General features: G+C 38.0%; 1 protein-coding gene across 1 annotated transcript in view; it reads right to left on the reverse strand.

Moving 5' to 3' along the window:
• LOC147907208 (uncharacterized) overlaps positions 1 to 26908 on the reverse strand; it is a 278923-nt gene that overhangs the window by 55581 nt on the left and 196434 nt on the right. The window contains exon 5 of the mRNA XM_087413991.1: positions 11556 to 11629. Within this exon, the coding sequence (XP_087270117.1) occupies positions 11612 to 11629 (18 nt within the window). The 3' untranslated portion in view covers positions 11556 to 11611. The remainder of the gene's footprint in view (positions 1 to 11555; positions 11630 to 26908) is intronic.

Consider the following 26908-nt stretch of genomic DNA (forward strand, 5'->3'; position numbering starts at 1 on the left):
AATTGTGTTTATGCAAATTCGAGCGAGACGAGTGCTCAGGGGGAGGAGGGACGAATCGCCTGCCGGGTTCTGCGCATGATTTCCCTAGGATGCGGGCTTGGGCAAGATAAGACGAGCGTGTGAAGGGTCGTAACGAAAAACGACCGATACACGAACGGCCCACTCGAAACACTCTCCCCCCCCCCCCCTTAACGAAAAAGTAAGAAACGCATCGTGTTTCGAGACAGGGATGGTGCAGGGGTGCTGAATGAATCCGGCACGCGCGCACGTTGGCCACACAACCCGGCGGCGAAGCATATGCACCCTCTCGGTCGTTCCACGGTCAGGAGAGATCCCGCCCCATGATTAAGCGAAACACAACCTCCAAGGGATTATCTAAATTGCTTCGCGAAATGAATTAACGGCGCACGTCGATGATCGCGCAGCCCTTTAGGCAACTCCCTGCTTCCCTCCGCCGACATGGAACGAAGAACATATACATAGACTCGCTTAATACCAGATAGCGATAATCAGATCGGCTGAATGTATCGTTTTTCAACGTGACCGGCTACGATATCACCCCTACTAAGTACGCTGTTATCCTTTTTCAGTCAAGTCGCGACGGTGAACGATAACGAATTGGAGAATTGGCAAAACATGATGATTAAATTAGCTTTAATACAGAGCACATCGTGACGATTAATTTCAAAATATCGCCTGGCACTTCTTCGAACGTGTCTCGACGTAAGGAGCTGAACACTTACAACCTGAATCGAACTCCTTGACATCGCGGCCTCTCAACGTCACCGGCAGTCTACCTCCCTTTATCGCGTCAACGCTCTTGAAAGCCGGAGAGAACTAGCGGCGCGAGTTGATAATGTTGACGACGGCCGCTTTGCGGGCTATGAACTAGTAGTGGCCGTGATACATTACAAGAGTGGCGCAATTTTTCACATTTATCGCATTCCTGTTGCGGATCCCGAGCCGATCCGCGCAGCGCAGTGCGTCGCGCGCAAAACGAAGGATAATGTGAAAGGACGCTCGAAATTAATTACCGGCACGTCGACGGCGGCCCGACTATGCGAGTTCATAATTCGCCAGCCGCATTTGTCTCTTCGAGGGAAACACATTTAACGTTCCTGCGAGAGAACGCCGTTTACTCGTATGCGGCCGGTTAGCGCGCACCGTCGATCGTCGCAAGAAACCGGTGTAAGTGCATTGTCTTGTAAAAAAGGGTACCCGGTCGTGGGTTCAATTAACTTAATGCAAATTACCTGTCGCGTCCATGCCTGTATATACGCACTCTGGTAAGGAGCAAAGAGAGGAAAAATTCATGAATCATTTTGTGCGTGCTCGATAGCCACGCAGCGCCCTTAGCGAATAAAATTATGACGGATTGGTTGGTTTGTACTGAAAATTATCGTCGGAAAAAATCTTCAGCAATTCGTTGAAGACCAGAGGATCGATTGTGTATTTTGAAATAAGGTGAAAATTACAAAAGAGCAAATTTACTATTCTCTAAAAATAGATCACTGACTTTGAAATGCATTTTAATCTGCAGAAATCATAATCTCTAAAAGTGAATCAGTGTGTTATTACTGAAAAGCAGTAAATATTCATCGAGGATTACATTAATTATAAGTGTAGTACTGAAATCAGTGTAATAATAATACACTGATTCACTTTTAGAAAGTAAACCAATGAAATTATAGACATTATAATAATTTTGCTCACTTTTGTAATTTTCATCTTATTTCAAGATATAAAATCGATCCCTAATTTTGATAGTTTGATACTATTTTAAATTTATAATTTTGAAATATCTATCCTAAATATTACAATATATAATCTTTCTAATTGCGTTAAAAGCATTCTGTCGAACAATATTTCGTATTTCCTTGCATGAAACACTTTCATTTGATCGTAAAGAATCCACAAAGGCAAAGGCACCGAATATTACTTTGCCGCCTCGGTGCCGAGTCGACGCTCTTCTCCGTTTGAACGAAAGTCCCGTAGGATCTACTCTTCATGTTTCGCCTTCCTCACGACCGTCTATCCCTCGCCCATTGAGGAAGTAGCGGAGTGACGGTATATGTGCGTCCCGTCATTGGAGATAAATATTGTAGAGGCCAAGATTGTGTATCCGCCACGAAGGTGGACATTGAACGTATTTGCGACATTGGCAATACTCGCGTCTCATGGATTCTAACATGAGAAGGTCAACAACGGCGTCGATATATGTGAACGTTAAAGCCGGATCCAAAGCAAGCAAACAAGCACGAACAAACAAGAATGAACCATTTACTTCAATGAGTGAGAGAGGCGTCGCGAATGTATTTGAACCCCGTCTGGGCAAGAACCGCTCCTGGCGGCTCAATTAAGGAGCGATAATTATTATACCCCGCACCAACGTGACTACGGAGAATATCTTGAAAAATTCCTTCCCTCCCTACGGCCGACGCACTTAATTACACAAAAGTACATTGACGCAATTTTTCTTGTCGATTTATCGTTCCTCGAGCGATGGGCGATCTTTGCGTGCAGTATCATCCCAGAAGATTGTTAATTAAGATAGAAATTTAATTATTGATTATACTTAACGTCGGAAATTAGGGTATTTAACGCCTAAAGAGTATCCTTTCTCTTAATTACAGATTCTTCAACGAGTTTGAAATCGACTTTTTCCTTTAATAAAAATTATTATCGTTTATAATTTATCTGTTAGATTAATTTCATTTAAAACTAAACAAAAAAACAACTTGATTTTCTATCAATCCTAAATATTTAATGTGTAAATTATTAAAACCTTTTAACCCTTTGTGGTTCACACATCTTGAAAGGTTTGTAATGGTCACATGAGATCAAAATAATTCTAATAATTAGAACGCATTTAACAGGTTGCCTAAAGTTCTCATTCTTTAAAATAAAAAAATTACTGAACATACTTTAAACATTAGAACATAGAAATATAGCAGCTTTATAAAAATTTTAATGTTAATATATTTCAAAAAATCGCGAAAATAAAGTATGAAAAATTCATAACTTTTTTAATTTTTAATATTTTTGATAAAAATTTATGACTATACTCTACACATATGACACTTTCCAAAAAATAGTGCAATAGTTTCACGTTCTGAAAAAGATATTTACTCTGAGAAATGAAAGCAATTTTTGAAAAAAACAACATATGAAATTATTATAAAAAAGATTGATTATTTTATTAATCAGAGATACGCTAATTAGAGATATAGACCCTTAAAATTATTTTGTAATCTGACTTGTCATATTGACTTCAATGATCACAAAAGATTAATATTCAATTGCTCATAAAATAATAAATAATCATAAAATTCGATAGTGTAATATTTGTGATTTGGAAAATGTGGAGTTACTTTTGAGACATATCGTTTTCATATAATAAATAAACGTTCCTTGTCGGGGTTACGATCGCGGTTCTGTACATGAAAAGGTGGAAAATAGAGCCAGTAGGTTTATGAGGCGTTATGTTAGATGAAAATTCCATTCTCTGCGACCCTCGGAATATCATCCGCCAGCGAATAACCGCGGGACGAGATGCTTGAATTTTCAACGCGCCCCTGCAAAGAGAGCGTCGCGGGGGGAGGAAGAGGAGAAGGTACAAAACACGTCAACATTTCGACAACTCTGGCGACTCTCCCGCCCCGCGCTTCTTTTCCCATCCACAACCGTGTAATTCGAAATGGTGCGTGTTGCATTCCCGTGTCCGATGCAATATAGCCACGTGCATACGTCGCGTACTCCATACAGGGAATTACAAATGGACAAAGCCCAGCTGCCGGCCGACACTACTGTGGTGCCAAATCGAATGGTGACACGCGAGACACGCGACTCTTTCACCCTCACCCTCCCCCTCCCCCTTCCCCGCCTCGTTTTTCACCCCCAACCACGAACACTTGATCGTCATTACTATTTCTCTTTCATTCTGTATCTTTCATTCGCGATCCCTGACGCACATTTGTACTTGTAAAATAATGATATAGACACGCGCGTGATATAATAATAATATAGTCACTCGAACAGAAAACGTATGTATACGTGATATTTAAGTGCTCATCTAGAACTGTCCAAAATCATAAACTATCGTTGGGACGATAAAGCTGAATAAATTCAATTATTAATAGCATTGCTAACGATATCGTCCGTTATTTTTTTTTTTTTTGCAAATTTGCATAACAGCTAATATCTTCATTTTTCTTCAAATATTTGTGATGCAAACAAGAGCGCTTGATTATACTTCGATATTCTATCTCGCAATATTTATCATGCAACTTCTCCTTGTTAATTTTCGGATCTGCACTGTCACAAATAACTAGTATTTTTCAGGTATTAATCGAACCATGGCTTTCCGCTCGATGCAATTGCAATTGCGCACGGTTGCCGAGAGCCATTTCGAAATTGTCCCTTCGTTCGCGCCCATTAATTACGACCATGGTGTAGCAGCTTAAGCGATATTGCCCGATCATCGCATTAAAGAGTCACGCGTTACCACTTACAAGCGTCCGCTTGATTAACGCCGCACTTTGTTCAGGGAGAGAAGATATTTTCCGGAAAAGGGGACTGTGTCAAACTAATTTACCTTTATAACTTTAATGCTAATTTAATTATTTACTTCATAAAAGTTTGGCTTTTAAAATATCAAATACAATTATTTAAATAATAATATACGTGCTTACTGACGGATCATAATTTATTAAATACGCACAGCGTTAAATTCATAACGTTAAATTATATTCGCTATTCCAATATATTATTAATTTGACTAAAATAATAAAGTTAAACAATTTAATTAAAAAAAATGTACCTATTAAATTTCAGATTCAAATTTAGTTTATTATTTACTAAATATATACATTAAAATGTGAACGATGTCTAATTACAGAAATGGATTTACATTTCAGCACAAATGGAAATTAAAAATAATAAAACGTTATTTTTCAAGGAATTGGATTGTCGCGTTGATTCTTTGATATCTAACAATGTATAGTAAGTGCAAAATGTACAGAGAAAAAAAAAAGAGAAATTAAAAAAAAATACTTTATTTTTAAAATGTTTATATTATCTAGCGAGAAATAAGTCATCGAAATGACGTCGAATCGATATCGATACGATGATTTCAATAAATTTGTCGTCGATTCGACGTTTAATTGATTATCATTTCTTGCTGGGTAATTAACAATTTATTTATAAAGAATAAAATAGACCGTATGTATCTTAAAATTATATATACAAAAAAGATGTGTATTAATTATAGATAATATATCACCTGAAAAATAAGCGAAAATTAAAAATTGTATTGTTTGGATGCTCAAAAAGTATTCGTACAATCAAGAAATTTAGCTTCTAAAATTAGGAATACATGGGAAGTTCGTTTGTTAGAACAGAATGTATTCATTGTAAAAATAAAATTGCTAATTAATGTTTATTTTCTAGAAATAAGATGTTTTTATAAAAAATTTCCTTGTACGAATACCTATTGCACTCACTGTAATTATTAAAAGGACCTTGAATTTTCACTGCCGCATTTCGCGGCAAATCTCTTGCGTGACGCCTACCCTCCTTCGAGGGAACGTAATCACGGCTTTAGCCTCGCAGTAGTAACAAACAAATATTTTCAGGGTCGTTGGTTAATATGCTAAACATTTCATACCGAGGCCCAGAATAGAGACCGGGAAAACCCTTGTCCCTTTTAGTCCCAAAGTAATGTCAGGTATTACGATTCCCGAGAGAATTCCTACGCCCCTTCTGTCTCACTTAAATTATCGCTGTAATTACGGCGTATGCGTCGTAAAACGCGGCCGCCCAGCACAATGTCGTCATGCTCGCGAGCCGTACCGAGAGAAAAGTGTGCTTGTGATCAACGCATTTCCTTGCCGTAAACGCGCGACGAATCCTCCCTTTTATCGCTCGTACTATCTCGCGAATTACGTATTTTACAATCATTGCGCCTCTAATCTCTGTGATGATAACGTAAAAACGTAAATGACAGCCGGTCCTTTCAAGACGCGTTATGTCAAACGCGACGATTTTGTGCGACTTTCACACGCGCAAAGCGCACGCACAAGTAGAGTTAAGAGAAAATCGTGCGAGACGATGGAATGCCACGTATACGCGATTGTCGGCATTATCTCTCTCGATGCGAAACATTTTCGTATTTCGTGAGTTATAGGAAGTTCGTGCGATGCTCCTTCCTCGTACCGGCACGGATAAATTATCGTCGTGTCACGGATCTACATCACATGTCTACTTTGTCCGCGTGTTGGTGGCTATCTCGTGTGATTCTTTCTCAACACGGGGTCCCCGGATCGCGTTTCGTAATCTCACGCGTGTACACGACCTTTCACCGTACCTTCCTTCGGCAAGTGATTAATGATACCGTCGTCGCCTTATGGCTAGATGAGTGTTACAACATTTTTGGATTCCATTTGCACAATTCCCTTCATGGAAAGAATTTAATTCTGCCTCGTCTCACTCGAAGGAAGTCGGACACGCCGACTCGTCTAATCACGTGCCTATTTTTCGGTTATTTCAATCATGCGTTATGATAACATGCCATCTAATCACGATAATTCAATATTACATGCGATAATATAATTCCTTTTTGATATCTAATAATGTCCATTTATCGTAGTCATAAATTAGGTAATAATTATAGACTATGAATAACAGTCATAAATAGTAATAGAAAAATATATTATCTGTCTTCGAAAAAGTAAAGTTATTAACAACAGATTCTAAAATATATGCTCTCTCTTAACAAAGTTTTTTTATGAATCACAGATTTAGATAGCAATAAGAAAGGATATCGTGACTCTGAAAGCTGGACCCTATCGCCTAGTCGCGTGTCATAATTTTTGCCGGACGTCGAATTAATTCCATTGCTTTTAATTTATCATTTTTCACGTGACATCTAACGCAGATGAAGAATGACAAGCACGCAACGTACTGATTAAGTAAGAAACTTCAACATTCGACTTCAACTCCGATACGCTTGTATTTATGAAAATATCGTGCACGAATAACTTTATTTCGTTGAAATCTTACGCGATCAATACCTTATATAACGCTATAAAACATGCAAATTTTAATAATGCATATAACACGTTTTCTCATATGATATCGTAACAGCCGAATTACATCAAATTTTGTCGATCTATACATCTTTCTTCGGATTCACGGGATTCTGATTTCAAGATTTTCACGGTTTTTCGAGCTACACCGTTGAAATACGCGCGTACACTTACACAACGACGATTATAATCGCGCGAGGACAAATGCGGATGAAACGCGCAGTAAAGAAAACAGAAAGAAGAAAGGCCGCAGTGGCAGAAAGCGAGGAGCGTAGTAAAACAGTAGCCACGATTTTTTTATTATCTCAGCGGTGATTAAAGTAATGCGATTTCCATCCTTTCATCGAGGCAGAAGCACAAATGAGCGGCCGAGCATTGTTCGCGTCTCCCACGCGCGGTCTAACAATCATCGCTCCTCTCTTCTCTACCGGCTCCGCGAAACCGAATAATCAATCCACTTCGCCGTGAAACATTTCCCTTTGTATCACGAAATATCCGTCTCTCGAGATTCTCACGACGCGCGAATAGTATTTCGCTAGCGATGTAGTCGCGGATGCCGCGCCGCTTCACGCCGAAAGAGAGCGAATAAAAGTGAAAAGAGAGAGAGAGAGAGAGAGAGAGAGAGAGAGAGAGAAGAAGGAGAAGGAGAAAAAAGTAAAGCTAAACGGTGGGAGAAAGAGGACGGAAAGGGCGGAAAGGGCGGACTTCAAACAGCCGCTGCATAATGCATCCGACCGGGCTGGCAGTACCTACGGCCGTTTCCTCATGCGTGCTCTTCGAAATAAAAAGCTTTTCTGTCAGCGGAGGGCCAACTTTCGCCCCAACGTCGCGTCAGCGTGGCGTTCTCTTCTCTCAGCGCGTTCTCTTCTCTTCGCACTTCGCGATGAAGACGTCATTCCCCGTCGAGTGACGAGTCGTCGATGGTGAATTATTTCTACGAACAGTAGACACGTAAAACGCCCGGTGAATTTTAGCGGGATACTTCTCGCGGAGAAACACGCAAGGTGGCTCGATCGGATCGGATCGGATCGGATCCGCTGATGTGCTCGACACCGCTCGTTTGTAACTCGCGTGCCTCACGCGTCGTGTAATCGCCGATAATTACGTCGGAATGACGCTGCCGTTCTTACGGGTATGCCCGTTCGACCGCAACGTATTATTCTATCGTTTGCATCGACTGTGCACGTCGATACAGACCATAGCCAACGGCCTCGATCGATGTACTCTCGTGCGAATGTTTTTCGCACGGTCACGACAGGCCAGTGGTTTTATTGAAACCGAATTTCCGCCGGTTGCTCGTTACTGCAAAATACCAAGGCATAGAATCCGTTTTAGAACATGTTTAAGTTAATGAAATGTTGAAAACTTCACGAGAGAAGTGGGTACGTAACATTTTTTCCTCTGAATTATTTCTTGTGTCTATTCACTGTTATTGAAATTGTAAGAAATAGAAATTTCCAAATGTGGTAATTTTTAATTATCCACTCTTTAATTATTCTTAGATTTAAACGTGAGTAGATTTCACAGTTTGTTAAATCTGATTGAGAGATAGCCTATTTAAATTTAAAAAAATATTTTATGTCGAATTTATTTCAGTTTATTGATAACGATAAAAAATGTCTAGAAAAACTTACAGAAAGATTTAACTACACTAGGAAAAAATTTAGTGCTTTCAATAAAACTGTTCAGTTGAGGTATTTTTTAACAACAATCAAATATTTTGTTTACGTAACAAAATTTAGTTGCTTCTGCATCTATACATTTTTCTGCTTTAAATATTAAATATTTTTATAAATAACTTTTGTAAAATATTTGTTTATACCCACTAAACAATTTAGTTCGCATTTAAATGTATTTTTTAATCAAATTTTTGTTGTTCAATCAAAATTTCGATTCATAGAAAAAACATTTTTTCTAATTTAATACGTTTTTTCTAATTTAATAGTTTTTACATTTTTTCTAATTTAATAGTTTTCTTAATATATTGTATATAATTACAGAATAAACTGATCACAATTAATAAAAAAAAAAAAACGTATCACAGGAAACCACTCCGCAAAAAAATTTCTTAATCGCGGTTGTAAATCACTGCCTATACCATCAAGAAGAAATTTTAAATCCATCTCCTATCACAATTTCCTTCATACATTTTTCTTAACAACATTTAACGCTAAACAGAAAACAAGGGCGGCGGTTTTCGCAGAATCTACGCAGGACATCCTCAATGTTTTCCTTCACGTTCTGAGGGTTGGTGTCGACGATAGGGGGTCGCGAGGGTGAACTTGCGCATAATCTAATTTGCCGGCACTCGGCTATAGTGTTACCATTTGGCACCGATGTACGATGCCTCCGACAAACCCTCTCCTCGCGCGTCTCCAACCTTTCTCTTCACTGAGAAAAGGGAGGGGATGAAACTTTCAACCCTTACGCCAGCGCCCCTTCCTCGTGCTAACGCATTAATACGCACGCTACACGCGTACAATACGTCCGTCCGAAGTGAAGGAGCCGCAATGTTGGCACCATCATGTATGTATATTGTACCCACGTCTCACCCTTCGCCTATGAAGTAGACGTCCTCCACTATACCATTTCTCTCCCTCCATCTTTTCCTCTCTCTCTCTCTCTCGTCCCAGTCCCTCCCAACTACCCTTGTCGCGTCGCGTATCGAGGTACGTACACGATTCTCGCATTACGTCGGTGACCTTCCAAGCTTTGGTCACTTAGCAATTACTTAACGAGCTTCCAGACCGGCCTGCGTTTGTCGACTGCAAGGGCGCGAGACACATTTAAGCCCCTTTTTTGCCGGAAGTAATATGTTTGCAGCTCGGAAGCTCCCCCTCATCGCGGAGTCAATGAGGAATGTCGCAGGCTGTGGAAATTTTTGCGGATTTGCAAAAGACTGTAGGGAAAGGGTAGGTTCAAGAACAATCGTAAAGGAAGCCGAGCGAGATTCATCATTTTTGCGGTATTTTCATGGTCTATTAAAGTTTGAGAAAGATTTTTAAATAAGGAATTAATGGAAAAAAATTACTTTACTCTCAAAATATATATATCATGCATTATTCTTGTGTTCAGGAATAAAGTATCTATAACTTTCACAGTATAATGTTGAGAATTAATAAGCTTCCTATGAAAATATAAATTGAGATATATTTTTACACTATAGGGAAAGGATTTGAGAGCTATCACAAAAGAAGCCGAATAAGATTAGTCATTTTTGCGGTACATTTATATGATCCATTAAAATTTGAGAAATATTTTCAACATAGAATTAATAAAAATATTTTATTCAAAAAATATATGTGGGTATTATGCAATTTTCTTATTTCGGAATAAAGTATTTATCTAATTTTCAATATAATTTATATGATATTAATAAATTAAAAGCTTCCTACATAAGTATTTACATGTGGTATTTCCATTATAAAGTTTGCAAAAGATTTTTAATGGAACTAATAAATTGGAATTAATAAAAATATTTTATTCAAAATATATATGTGCGCATTGCACATTTTTCTTATTTTAGAATAACGTATTTATAACTTTCAGTGTAATACTGAAAATTAATAAGCTTTCTACGTATAAATTATAAAATACATTTTTACAAAAATATTTGTTTTAAAAATATTTCCTATAAACGAGCATCAAGATATTACAGTAAGAAAAAAACGTAATATTGTTGATATTATCAGACGAGACATAATGAAATCGACAAAGACATGAGTGGAAAATATAATATTTCTGATATTAAATTATTGGAACCCATTAAAATGTCATTCTTTCACCAAGTATGAATAAGAATATCGTCTGATGAAAATAAATACGAATCTTAGAACCCAAGAGAGTTAAAGTGTAAGACGGACGTCAATGAATAAATTATCAAGATATAGTTGATATTCGACGACTAGAAGTGGTATTAATTAAGTTAGTAAAAACTGGATTTCCTATAGCATTAATCAGTGACTGATGATGGAACCAGTAGTTGCTTAACCGAAACACACACAGCTTTCGTATAACAATATTTGTACATATGGTACATTTATCATGGTCATGAAACTCTTGTAGCAATTAAAGCTGATGCATAATTTCATCATATCAGTATTTTACATACCGTTTCTATGTACAGAAATAAACACTGTGCGTCTTGTAATTACAAAAATGTTAATAACGTAACACAATAAGCAATAAATAATCCAATAAGATAGTAATAAAATTTTATGAAAGAATATTACATAAAAATTGAGATGACATATATAAAAATTTATCTATTAATTCTTTATTACCCAATAGCCAGTCCCTTTTTTTACGGATTATTACTCGAATTTATGATCAACATTGATAATAAAATCACATAGAGAACTTTAATAAACGTAAATCATAATTTTAGCCCGTATATACTTAAACGTTCTGTCCGTTTTTGCGCCGCAATAAAAAATTATTTTGATATTACACTAAAAATGTGTTACTCACCAACCCGCTCCATCTTCGTGTATATAACGACGGATGTTGATGGGGATCAACGTCGACTATGTTGTCGTGGTTGTCTGAAAAAAAGAAAAAGTAAGGGTAATACATTTCAACTCTCTTACTGGCAGTAACCCTTCGGTAGAGCTCAATGTTATGGCGAGTTCGTTCGCTTCTGAGATGGCTCTCTCATGTGTCCTAAGGGATCAACAGACATCCTCCCTTACAAGCACCATCCATGAACGTACAGTACATAAAAGCATTTGTAAATACGTACTATTAATATTAGAATGATATATGATCTAAAACAATGTAAACTTCTTTTTTTATTTCTCCTATTACATATACATAATATAATTAATCAAAATATTTTATCGATATTTTATTTAGTAGAACATCATCTAACGTGACGTGTAAAATATCATATATATATATATATATATATATATATATATATATAAAGTATATCTTATACAAATTATTTTTTTTAATTATAAAATAACAAATCATAAAAGACTAAAAATGATTTTAATATTTTTATCAAGTTGTTTTTTTTCTATGATTACGAGTATTTTTCATCAATCTATATTTAATGCAGATAGATTTTACATTACGTTTTTGCATGGTATGCTTCACTGAGAAAATTTGTTATATATTTGTTACATTAACGTAAATACCACACTGTTAGGCTCGTCTGGAAAATAGACACGATACATTTTGCATCCCTTAGAGACGGTAGTAACCCTTCGATAGAAGCCGACATTATGTCGGGTTTCTCCACTCCCAAGATGGGTCTCCTGTGTGTCCTATGGGATTACTAGGCGCCCCTACCATCCACCGTTCGCGGACGTATTGAATATAAAAGTATCTAAGTAGATAGTTCGCTGAAATAACATACCGAGCCCAATGTCGCACGCGGCTGTGTGTAGCAAAGGGGAACCCATTTCGGATATCACATCTTCGACCCTACCGGTTCCGTGTAAACGAATAATAACCACGAATTGAGTCCCAACCCCCATCGCTATCTCTCTAAACCGAGAAAATAAGTACACCATTTGGATTCCTTTCGAGACACGCATAGCGTACCGTCGTAGAAAGATTTTTATGGGGTTCGTTGCAAGTGTCGGTGTGTAAACATGTATACACAACGTTGAAATATCGCATTGTATGTAACAGAATTCTGGGATCAACTGGGAAGAATTATGTGGGTGAGGAGATTTGCATAATACATTAATAAAAATACTTTGCGCATCGATTTAAAAATGAATTACAAACGGTTTACAATTTGCGGAATGTAAATCCCTGTCCTTGTTATATCTTCCGTTCAATTATCTTTTTCATTATTTGACATTCTCATATTCATGAGAAATGCAAATAAGCGAAGAATAATAATAGACCGTCAAGCAAAATTATATGAGCACGATAATGAGTGATACAATCGTTTCAGCGTACTTGCATGCTATGATGAAAGTCCGCGTTGTATTGCTGATATAATGCATTCGGTTATCATCGTTGATAAGTGGCATCCGTTACTGGATGCGCGGGTTTATGGCAATTTGAAACATTAATTGCAGATTAAACAGAGGTCGCAGGTACACAGTGCGGGGGTAATTATGCCGCGGTAATCTCCGGCCGACCACTCGCGCGCTATGGCCAGCAGTTCTGAACGTCGCATGGGTTTCGCCATGCACCCATCCGCAGTTGATGCGAATCGCACGGGTGTGTGCACCGATCTCTAAGCCTCGGCATTATGTGTATCAACCATAGCGATAACCTGCCATTCGTGATTGGCAGTAAGCGCGTGCCGACGTAATGCACGTTGACATCTGCATCGGACACCAAACGTAAAATCATCAACTACTGTATTTCGCCTTTCGTCTATTATACCGTAGCACAAACACGGAGGACTTTGTAGAGGCGCTTCGCCGGTACGAATCGTGCACGTTTTTTTTTTTTTATTGAAGTTCTTTCTTTGCATGCACCGCGAAGCAATCTCGATCTAAAGCGGTGCAAAACTACTAGCTTTAATAAAAAAAGAGGTGCGTGTCAACGATTGCGCGAGTGACGGTGGAAATTATACAGCTATACGTACTAAACAACTCGCGTGGCATGCAAACTCACTCACGTGACTATCTTCTCGAAAAAAGTTCACCTTTCCATACATATACATATATATTTTTTTATCGTATAGATCTTTATTGCATAAATTAATACGTGCAAAAATATTCTATTTCTCAACAAAAGAAAACGTTCCGTCGTTGATAGCGCTTGTTTATAGTATTTGCTCATAGAATCTCGCGAGAGCTTCAAGAGGAAATTGTATATCTCCCCGTATCCTTCTTGTTTTGCTTTTAATCGTCTAGTATCGAACGCAGAACGGGCTCGCGTAAGATTACAGAAACGAGGTGTCTCGAACAACATCTTGTATTAACGAATTCCATTATGTGAACAGTTATGGCAGTGTGCTATCGTTACTGATGAGCTTAGGGAGCTACGGCACGTACCACGACCTCTTGGCGACTTTCACGTTTACCTTCATCCTGCTAAAAGCTTCGAAGAGACCTACCCAAAACTTTGCTCCTCTGAATTCCTAAAGAGGGTTCAACTCACTAAAAAGCTGTGTTAATTAAATCAACGATTTCAATCGGTTGTATTCATTCTCTGCAAACCGATTAATTTGATTTTTTTTTTTCCCCCTATAAATGTTTCGTAACTCTTCCTCTTTAGCAGAAATAACTTTAAGAAATTGGTTTCTGCGATAAATGCGCCAGTAAATGTCTATGTAATCCATTTTAGCGCAAATATCTGACTTATACCATCGACTTAAGAAACCTCTGTTAAGAAATTCTAATGCAACGATTTCATTATTCAAAACGTAATCAAAACTTGCAAAATTTAATGACGCTTATGATGTCTGTGCATATAAATAGTACCCTGAAACCCAAAGTAACCACGCTAATCCAAATAATAGAATAAGCATCGTGGAAACTTGGTCAATATTACGATCTATATGCAAATTGTGCCCCAGTAACTTCTAGAGCGCGCAGATAAATCATGTCTCGCGCAGGAATCTGTACTCCTTGTCGAGTTCACGGTTCGTAAATGTAATGAAATCAGCGCGTACCCGATAAAGGTTGTAAGAGCGAGCACCAGATTAACCATACCGGTACAACGGGAGTGTTCTCCTTCGTGACTTCAGAACACATTGCCCAGTCGTGGAGGCAAAGGCAGCCCTCCGTGTCGTAGAAGATAACATTTAGCCGAGGCCCCAGAAATATTCTAATCCGCCCTTTCTCGACGTTACGCGCCTCGTCCGGCGCCGTGGCAGCTGACGTCCTCACAAAAGTTCCGTCTCCCCACCGTACCCTCCCTCTCGCGTTCTCATCCCTTATTTTCTTCTTTCTCTGTCCTGTCAGTCGAAACGCTATGCATCGAGCTACAACCTAGCCGGGCAACTCTCTCACCCTTTCCTTTCCTCTCTTTAACTGTCTTTCTCTTTCGAGCATGCTTTGCTGCGCAACAATGAGGGGATTTATTTTATAAACACGGGATATCCCCCGCGAGGCATTGTGCTGTCCAACAGGGAAGGAAAATGAGAGAAAACGTCGGCTGCGGGAAGGGGAGAGTCAGAAGGGTGACGCGAAAGAGCTATGGCCGCCGTGACTAACGTGCCACTTCACGAACTGCCTGCTTGTCTTTCATGAGCGACTCTGATGGACCGCTCGAGAGCATCCGCGTTCTAACCAACGGCCCAAAGGTAATCCCATTTCGGCGGGAGTCCCGCGACACGGAAAAGACCGAGTTTTTTGCAGCATGACCAAGTCCAAGGAATCACTTCTCGGGTCGAGTTTTCGCTAGACGCTTGATGAAAAGTCAAGACTGATGCGTCTATTCGCAAACTGAACGGAAAAAAGTCGGTTTAAAATCTTTCTTTGATAAAAATGTTTAATAAATAATTTTTGTCTAATACTCGCTACCATTAATGAAGAATAATTTTGCACAAAAAAAGTGATAAATTGTCTAGTTATATTTTTCATGAAAAATCGAAAATCATTTTTATGACAGTCTTATTGTAAAATTTATCTCATAACTCTATTCTTATAACAAAACCTGTTTTTTATCAAAGAACAGCTCTCTGAACTGATGTTCAACGATGCAATAAGTTAAAGTAAAACAAACTATATAAAAAAAGAACTTTTTTATTCTTTGGAAACTGTTATCATCCTCGTATCGATATTCAATAGCTTTATATATCGGCGCCTATAATCTCTTCACTTTTCACAGCTTTTTCCTTCATTATGCCTCTAGTCTGTAATAAACCCAGACAGTTGATTGACACGACCATGACCCAAATGCTCGACTTGGGCTCAGCTATCGCGATCACAGGTGCCTGAACAAAGTTGGTTTAACGGGCCGAGTTATCGCGGAATAATTTTATTTCAGCAAGTATCTCATTCATTTAAAGATTAGATCAAGGTTTGTCGGTCCTATCACGGTCGTATGCGTGATCGATGACTTGTGACATTAAAACGTAAAATTTATTTCCGTAATCGAGATTGAATGAACTCGTTCTTCTACAAGCTTCGAATTAGAAAGAGGTAAGGAGTAAGTTAAGCTGCCGTTAAAGTTAACTGACGTTAGTGAAGCAGGTGACACCGGATAAACGCTGCGAGTTTTCTATACCCGACTCCGGCTCTGGAAAACGAGCGGTCCATTACGTTCTACATGACACGTTTACGATCTCTCGAGTACGAGCGAGAGACACTCCGTGAGATTGAGCATTCAGCCTCAGCGGTTTAATCGTTGAACTACGAGTAATCTCGTTTCGTCTCCGCTCGCTGCATCAAAATATCACGCTGCGTGATGCCACCATATTCGCCCGCCGAGATGTTATCTCTTTTCCTTCAGCCGGCAGCTTTCCCGGGCGCAACATTAAGAGTTGATCGGCGCACTTCCAGCACGTGCCGAGCTGCAAACTGCCATTGCTCTCGGCACGTGCACGACACGTACGAGCAAACGCATTAGCCGTTAGTTTCCATTGCAACGTTTAATAATTTTCTCGCGAATTTCTGTTTCGCAGTAAATTTAATTAAGAAATGCAGGATTACAAAGATAGGAGAAAATAGTTTAGCAGAAAAATATTATGTATTAGACACAACGAAAGGAAACCTTACATGATAATAACTAAAAATTTGTCGATATAATGATTAAAATATTTGATTAATAAGATAAGAATGGATAAATGGAGAACAGGTCCAAATTGTCGCGAATTGTAAATTTCATTTTACGTAGCATTTTGATGGGATCATAATTTTAATGAGATAACGTTAGAACTTTCCGCTAACAACACACGAGGAACTTCTGCGAGTGACGTGGAAAGAGAAAGATTATTAACTTGTCTGGGCTGTGGAACTACGTTGGATCTCTCCATTTTCCATGTGCCAGCGGACACGCAAATGAAATCACACAGACGCAGGGCAATCAAAGTATCAAGGAATACCCTGAAGGCCACTGAGATATGACGCTCTACATATCTAGTATTGAAAACACGCGAGCACTGGAGCTTATCTATAGTAACTTCACTGAACGTTACATTTAAACTGGATGGCAATGTGATCTCTATAATAAAAATTGTTATCTCTTTGAATATTATATTTCGCTATAATATTAACCCTTAGTACAAACGATTCCTGTTTTTTTCCTCAAAAAACTAGGAGCACATCAAGTAATTAATCATAATATTTAAATACAATTTTTTTTAAATACTTTCTAAAGATGTTAAAAGTATATGTAAGAATCACTTAATAATTTTTGTATATTTGTTAAAGTGATGTACCGAAAGAAAAAAATGGTTATAATTATTATAATTTAACTATAATTTACAGTAATTTTTTGGAATTACTAAATATTTATAGTTAATTTAATCATACAAATATTTAATTGTGCTATTAATAATAGTCTCACACCCACTACTTAAAAATGTTTAGTTCTTTTTCGTAATATATTTTTTTATTATTACTACCACATAAATAATAAATAAATTTAAGAAAATAGTTATGTTCATTATAATTACTAAATAAAAATGTTTATTTTATTTACTATTTATATTTTGAAACTATTATAATTTATGGTACAATTTTTTCACGTTTGAGATAACTATACATATGATTATTATTACTGATATTATAGCAGTAATAATTATAAAAAAAACTCCTAATTATTTCCATGCAATTATAACCACAAATATCAAATACTTTTTTCTCAGTAAAATTAATCCGAAACACGAGTGAGCCACCATGTATTGTAAAAACTCAAAAATTGTCGTGTTCTAAAAGTTAAAAAAATGATTTTATTTGTCGCTAATGTTGTAAGGATTAAACTAAAATCTTAAACGAATCTATTATCATCTTATTTTGTTTGCTATTACTGTCATTTATTAATTTAGTTATTTGCTTTTGGATGTTGAATGCTCTGCCAACCGCCGTCGCTGATAATACTTAGCGTTTGAGATCTTAAGTTACGCCGAAGAATATAAATTCCTAAGCGAAGTTAAAATGAAAATTAAATAGCGAATGCGCCATAAAGTCGGGAGAGCGGCCTGCTTGGTTATTAACTGCTCCAGGTAACTATTTGTCTTTCCGAAAGTCCCTTTAGAGTTCCAACTAGCACTCGGAGTACCCTTTCTCCCTTTCCCATTTAGCTAATAAATATTGCAATTGCATTGAGCCGAAGGTACAGTTGAGATAATGGCGTTCTTAGCCCTTCGTTTTCCGCATTTCGCCCTTCTTGATACGGCCGCGCCGTATCTCATCCTTTGGTGATGTGGCAGACGCGTGCAAGGAAATACGCATACGTAAGATTAAAATCGAAAAGTGCCGGATAGACAGGGCGACAGAGATCTCCTTGGATCGTTAATAATAATTATGAATTAACATGCCGCCCTAAAGCCGTGCCGGGGGATTGAAATCGCCACAAATGTAAAGTTATGACGAGGATTTATAACGCCGGGCTTAAATTTGGGGCGCGCTGCGTTTCTACGAGGTGTAAATTGCTCGCGCAAGAAAGAAAGCCTCGCGCTTAAACAGGATAGCCGGGAATTATGTGAGCCGCGCGGTATTATGTAAAATTATGTTTCTCTACGATGGTCCATGTACGTTCCACGAAGATGGTTGAGGAACTCCCGGATTGTTAAAATCCGAAAAATATAATATGTAAGCAACGCACGTGGATCACATCGTTAAGATGTGATTCTTCGTAATGATCTCACTATAACCGTAACACAGTGCCTGAAAAATTGATCTGCGAGGACTCTCAGGCAAACACGACTACATCTCGGAGACACATTCCTTGTTTCATCCGAGTAATCGGTGAAACGAAACGGCTCGCTCTTGCCAGACATTTCGTCTAACGTTCACAATTTCCAGCAACATTTTCCACGGACGTACGACGAATGCCGGTGGATGAAGTTACAGTTTTATGAGACCGGGTTATGGTAGCAGTTACTACTCGGTACGCCGGGAAACCCTCGGTACTGGCATGTACCAGTTACGTTTGTTGTAAGTTGCAGCCGCTAATACGATTAAAGAAGAAGAGGCAACGTCCACCTGGCAATATAATCCTACCGAGCTAAATTCAAGCGGCATTAAAACAGAGTCGCTCGCATTCTCGGCCTATATCTACGATTACACAGCCAACCAACTCTCTTGGTGGAGATAGAACCGATTATTCTACCAGCGCACACCGGTTGCAGTCGAAAGTTCCATCGTAACGTGACGACCGAACCCGACAGGACCGAAAGTTTTCGGCCCGAAACTCCTGCGGACGACTCGCCCTCGCAAGTTTCGCGAAATCTCTCTACTTGTCCGTCGCGAGCACCTCGCCGTGATTTCATCTTCCGCGGATTTCTCCGGCCGCATACGCCATCAATGATGAACGATCGCAGCGCGATCGTTATTTGCGTGTGCACGGTCGCGGTGTATTTTCCTGCGTTTCGTAAAATTTCAACTATGAAACAAATTGATACTAGTCACAATTTATGTTGACCGTAAACTATAGTTTTGACTTTCCGTTTTGGAAGATTTGGCAAACATCAATATTTCTTGATGTAATAAAAACGGCACGTGTGCTGATTTAATACGAATATCGAATCACACAAACATCTCTGATTTATTTTACTTTTAATAGAATAAAAATTAATGTACGATTTATTATTAATACTGATAGCCATTTCTAATATTTGAAATATTTATGCACGTCGTAGTAATCTGCCGATAATTTGTTCCAAATTAATTAATATTATTATTCATAAAGTCTAATAAAATTAGAGATTAAATTTTATTAGTTACATTAGATGAATCAAGTTTAATTTTCTTGGCCGTCTTCTCATTATATTTTCATAATCTCGAATTTAATCAAGTATTAGAATTCTGTTATGACAAGCAAAATAATCATTAATCAGCGAAGAAGGTTATCCAGTCAAAGCGGGTCTTGGCGTATAATAATATTTTTGTGTAAATTTTATAATTTCCAGTTCAAGCAAACTGCGCGCTAATTAATTATTTGTCGGTCTTGAAATACAGTTTTCTAAACTGAAACTTAAGTACGTAATATCACAAATTAAATTGACAAGCAATTTAATATTATTGACGCTAATAAGTATTTTTAAAACACTGTAAAGAATTTATTGCGAAAAATATTATATTATCTCAGCCGGGATTCAAATCTGATTCTTTCTCGTTCCATGCGGACGTTTTACCAATTTAACCACCGAGGTATATACCACCAAGTTAATCGCAATAATTTCAATAAAATAATTATTGTTCTCTACGATATACATTTTGTCTCTGTGTGTGTCATATGTGGCATAATATCTATCACTATACACACACATGTTATAAAAAAGAAAAAAAATGTTATAAATCAGTAGTGTGCTAAGTATGAAAGCTTCAAGTAGGAGCATTTCACTTAACGACATCATTTAACTCAACCAGATACGTCAAACAAAACAACGTTCGTTGCAAAACAGAATGAAATTCTGAGTGATTTATATTCGAGCTATTCGCTATCGGTTATATGTACCCTTCACTAAAATGTAAAATACGAATACGATCGACACCGGACGCATTTTTCACCATTTGTTCACATCCTGCCTGTGAATTTTTTAAACGCCCGACGAGGATGCGCAATCTAAGGGCCGCCATCGGCGCGAGCCAATATTATTTGACCTGACAGAGTCATCCAGCCGATAAAAAGCTCAGTCCGACATCGCGCTAGACGGACAGCTCTATCGATTTTCAACCTGAATGTTTCATACGACCACGTTTGGTACTCTCTATCCGGCTAATCGATTTTTCCATGAAATTTCAAGTAGCCTATAACAAATTAAACTTTTTATACCGGGCGAGCTCTTAATGTCGTATCCTTTCCGGATGCATCACGTCCGCTGATCTATACGTTACTTGATTGAATAATTAAGTCTATTCGGGTGCGAAAGATAGATTCTGGTGGCTTGACTAATTATGACCTCGTAAATAATGGGACCGATCTACTGCACCGCAGTTCACCATCAGCCGTCAAGGGGTAGTGCAGCCGCGTGGCAGGGAGACGAAGGGTCCAGTGCGTTGAGTGCCCCCTGAATAAACAAATACCGAAGCTTGCTCATTATTTATGACAATACCGCGTTGCGGACTTCGTTGCGGACGCTTGACGGACAGAGGGTCGGGTTGGTTATATATCCGGCTGCGGTATGAACACGGGACGTCGTTGTGGTGTGAGCCGGGGGATGAATTCCGGTGACCTCGCCACCCTCAGGTTGGCGGCAAGGCGCGATGAATAACGAAAATATCCGCGTCCACGCGAGTTCCTCAGTTCCCGGTCCGTCTAACGCGCGGTTTCAACGCCGAGAAAACGTGGCGTGGCGCAAGTTTGTTTTCGCTGTCGGCACGGAGAAGGATGCTGTTAAATCCTCGAAGGTTACCCACAAAAAAAAAAATCCGACATCCCCGTCCGCGTAAACTGGTTCGTAAATCATTCGCGTAAACATGACGCGGACGGATTAATTATTTTAACTATAACAAGCAGACGATACTTAAATCTTGCAGATTAATTTTCAATATGCGCAACTATTACAACAAAATAAATATCAACAAGAAATGCGAATTGATTATATAACGTTAACTACATTTTCTGTTTCTCGCTTTTATAACGAATGAAAAACAAGCTTATTATCTACGTTTCCTGCATGAAATTAACGGTAAAAGAGGATATACATGCGTAAATATAATATTTTAATAAAACATTTGATAATTATTCCCCGTAACAAGGATCAAATGTCAGTAAGACACGTACAATTTGTTACAATGTACATCTCTTTTCCCAAAAATTTAACGAGCGTAAACGCAATGCAATTTTACGTTATTAAACATTCACAAACGAATTTTTCTCGTATTCTGAAAACATGAAAAATAGATGATGGCGTCGAAAAGGTCGGTCATATCAATTAAAAGAGATGTCGGATATCACTGAATATAACGGAAATAATTATACGTATAATGAAAATCCGGAAACGTATCGGCCGCTGTTCACGGACGAACGGCTGCGCCCCCGCATATATTAGTACAGCTTTATAATTATTTCTTCCGATTAAACTAGTATAAAGCCAAACTTCCATAAACTCTCCCTCCTTTTCCTCTCCATATTTTTCGCGAAAGTATTGGAATTTTTTCAGCCCCAGTGGATATCGGGTATTCCTGGAGTTCGCCGATACCTGATACCGAGGTATCTGGAAAGCAGACGAAAGCTGGCTGTTTTTTTTTTTTTTTTTTTTTTTTTACGAATAACGTGATATTATTTTACGTTCATTTACGCCGTCGCGGCTGTTCCAACAAAACATAAATATGCGTTAAAGCAAACGAGACACGCCGTGCCAGGCAAAATATTAATTGAAAATTATTGATACTCCGACGAACGCTTCGTTCCGGCAAACGCGAGGCACGTTAACATTATTTTTCCGCGGTATATAATTACCGTTATTTATACTCGATTATATGCGCTTCCTTTTACGGCGCTTTCGCGTTACCGTTGAACGCAGGCCAAGCTTGGTCATTTTTTTTTTTTTTTAATTCAATCGAAGATAGCAAGACTAGCCACAGGTAGAGCGAAACCGCCGACCGCTATGAATTACGAGAGTCATTAAAGGAACACAGGGTATCGATTAAAATATCGCGTGTCATATATTTTCTGCCCGACGGCGGAACAGGCAGCAAAGATTCTCGTATTGACCGTCCGCTATAATGTGTCAGCCGAGCCGTAAAGACGATCGCGATCGATCTCGAAGGAAACGTATATTTCTATCACGCGTATCTGCGACGCGGAAAAGCCCCGCGCGTTGCAACCTCTCGGATACGTATAACCGAAACAGGCATCGCGCACTGTAAACACGGAAAGTCCATTAACAATTTTAGGATCGTATTTTTGCAGGCCGCTGCCAGAATACAGATGCGTCCGCCATCGCGCGCAAAATACGTCGATATAATGGATATAAATATATTTATATATGACACACCAGGGTGCCGGTGCGCCCCGATAAATCACGTGGTTGTTATATTAATTACGTTTCGAATTGAAAGCGTGTTTCCAATGTTACCTCGGAGAAAGTCCAGATTTGTATGCAACGGTTGCTGTAATATTTATTGAGGATATACAGTTATATGCAGACGATTGCGTATACGTACAATAATATAATATTATAAATCCGCCAGATTACACCATATACCGTTTCAATCAAAAAATCAATTGTGACTAATGGGATCTTGTAGCCTGATATCGTTTAAATTAGAGCCGCTGTGCGAAGCGAGCTTGCTCGTATGTGTACTCATAGGTGTTACGTATCGTGTATTCTCGTAAAAACCGGCTCCGGAACGCTTAACGTGCGACGGACTGAAGACATTTGTTAGTCGACGTTGAGATTTACGAGTTACAACTTACTTTCGAGAAACCCCCTATCAGGACGTTCACCGCAGGTAGCAAAGTCAGGTGGAGCAGAATGGCGAAGGATAGACCCCCTCTCGTGTCTCTGAAGCAATCCTCATCGGTTATATGTATCTCTTATGACTCAATAATGAAACATTGCTCGTATTAAATGACATTTATTTACTAAAAACGCGACGAAATTATCACTAGATTGTATCGGAAATTTTTTACATTCAACAATATTGTTACTGTTATGTAACTATAGTAATTAATCATTAAAACAAGATATACATAAATGTATATCGTAAAATTATTTCTCTTGAATATAATTCTAGATGACTTGTAATGTTGTATTACTCGCTTACGCGAACACAATTAGGGGGAAGTCCCCTATGGCCGAACAGCGCCTATAACCAGACAATATTAAAGTCGCTAGATTTCTAAAGTACCGCAATTGATTGCAAAAATATCACGTCAAAATGGCCGACACTGAGAGAAAAGATTTTGTTAATTTACTGGTAGCAAGCCACCAGTAATTTTTTTACTGCTATCTTTAACCGATGATCGGTAAATATGTGACAACATATTTTGTTGTTGTCATTGCTGCTAATTTGCTATACCAACCAATTATTAGTAACAGAAGCAAACTATATAGAATCTAATCTATTTTTTAAATAGACTTTAGGTTCGTTTATATAGAATTCGTAGATGATCGTGGAGTCTTAAGTCGTAGGAAACCGACCAAGCACAGTTAAATATAAGGAGAATACTTGATTAGAATTGGTCAATTTCTTATGATTTGAAACTCTGCAACCATCTACGACTTTTATATATATATATATATGTATATATATATATGTGTGTGTGTGTGTGTGTGTGTGTGAGCCTCTTATTTGTTAGCGATACTATTGATTATTTGTTACATTAACAATAATTTTCAATCATAACAAATCATAACAAATCATTTTTTAGCAAATATCACATTTGCTTTCCCTTGGTTTGTTTCTATAACAAAATTATTTCTCTCAGTGGAAGTGCACATAGTACACGATTTCAAGCATAGTGTGATTGACGGTTCATCTTTTAAACTGTACTTACTCGTCTCTTCGCGCATTTTCTTCTACTACACTAAACTTTTACAACAAATAAACCTGTATTAAACTAAATAATATATAAATTAAGCAATTATACATATTTTTTAGTCATAAATAAACTAATTACAATTTAAAAATTTATTTACGTACTTAACAACTTTATTTTCTAAAATAAAGTACGTATACACAAATGCATAAATTTGAAATGGTCGCGTTTCGCGACAAAATGGATGTGAGTTGCGGTACTTTAGAAATCTAGTAACTTTAGATAGTATATACAGTGTATATACATACATCGAACTAAAAGTTAAAAACATTTATTGCGAGCGTAGCTCGATTCATTTATTTGGGAGATGCGCGAGGAGTGTGCGCCGTTCGTCAATCTGCTGCCACCGACTGATAAGAATAGTTGTTATATCTAGGGCGTATTTTTTGTGCGTCATATATATATAATATATAGATAATTTTGTGAGTGATAAATCTTAAAACAGTAAAAAAAAATAAATTTCGTTTTTTCGTGAGAAGATTATTCCTTGGTATGTATACTTGTAATAAATTCGACTTAATTTTCAAAATTGTCACGGATTTTGTCAACTTTTCGTTTGATTTTGAATGCAGTAAAGGTAAAGGTGTCCCTGTATGAACACTAAAAGAGTCCCCTATTACCGAACACTACTGTGTGTTTCATTTATGAACTATGTACTCTCTGAATCAGTGGATAAACTGAATCACTGATATCAATGCCAAAAAAAAAATAGTAATCGCTGACATCAAACTGTCCAAAATGCAAAAAGAACATGTATAATTTGCCTTGAAAATAACGAGGAAGATTGAATCCAGTGCTGCAGCTATATGGAATGGGCATGCGAAGCATGTGCAGACATTCCTGAAACCAAACAAGAATTGTGATCGATGCAAATTATTTCAAAAATATTTGTAGCATTTTCTGATATGTCCGGTTATAGGGAACCGTCTCTAAAACTGTAATTCAAAGTGGCTGTAAAAAAATATCCTGTAATAAATTAATGTTTATTTCTACTTACAGTAAATAGTCATCGAAACTTTTTATTTTCACACGAAATATGTCAAATTTGATTTAAAAATTAAAAAAATATATCATATAGATTTAGTTGTTTTGTTTTCATTGATTTTTCAAAAAACCGGAAGTGTCTGATAGTAGAGATCTTCCCCCTACATCACTTGCATAATATCTACTGACATTTCCGGCATGGCATCGTAATAATCTCAGCCTAGGACAATATCGACAAGCATGCGATTATATAACGAGAGATATAAGCGTTTCCCGTATCTAGTCACCATTTAAGCCCAGATCGCCCCGTAACAGTACAAAGAGTAATTCGATTTGACCATTCGATTGGAGCCTCGAGAGCACGCGAGCGTCGATCGCGATTGTCACTTGACAATGAGCCATTGTCAAGTCAATGCACGAAGCGAGATTAAATCTGACTCGAGGTCATTGCAGCTGGCACTTTAGCGATCTCGATCCCGATCAGGATGAAAACGAATTCCATTGACCCTTTTTGCACCCTATCGCCATTTATATATCATTGTCTCCGTCGACAATGATCTACAGATGACACGTGCGGCTATTTGCGGCATAAGCCGTTAAAATTTAGACAGCTCGTATACTAGCTTCGTGGAAAATTCAATTAAATATTATTCCGCTACAATGCACCGCGCGTACAAGCCGCTCGCGCACGCGAGATAATATATAATATTTAAAATTCTCTACAACGATTCGCGAATTGCGCGCATTGCAATTGCTAAAAGGTAAAAAATTAATTACGGATGACACGTGCGGTCACTTGCGGCGTGGGTCGTTAAAATTTAAACAAAGCGCAGCTCGCAACAGCAGGGATTCAATTAAATATTATCATGCTACGGTGAACCGGTCGTTTATCATATTTGCGAGATAATACAACGTTTCGCGAATTCTACGCATCCGACGATCGCCCGAAGGCAGAAAGTTGATTACGGCTGTTGCCCGTTTGTAAATACAAAAGTACGTCGTTACGTAAAAACCGCATGAAAGCGCGGCCCGCAATATTCGAGCAACAATACCGGGATAGTTACAAAGATCATCGTTTATTTGAAAATTTAAATGGCAATTACTATTTCTCTAAATTACCTTTCCGATTTCCAATGTAAAATGAAAAATTGGAAAAGTGCAATATGCGCAAAATTAGGAAAGATTTGTGTGCAAAGAACGTAATTAGTGATGCTTATAATTGACTACCGTGCACAAAAAGAATACGTGACGTATTATCGATAATA

Source organism: Acromyrmex echinatior, chromosome 15, assembly GCF_024713525.1.
Source record: "Acromyrmex echinatior isolate Ae372 chromosome 15, ASM2471352v2, whole genome shotgun sequence".
NCBI lineage: Eukaryota > Metazoa > Arthropoda > Insecta > Hymenoptera > Formicidae > Acromyrmex > Acromyrmex echinatior.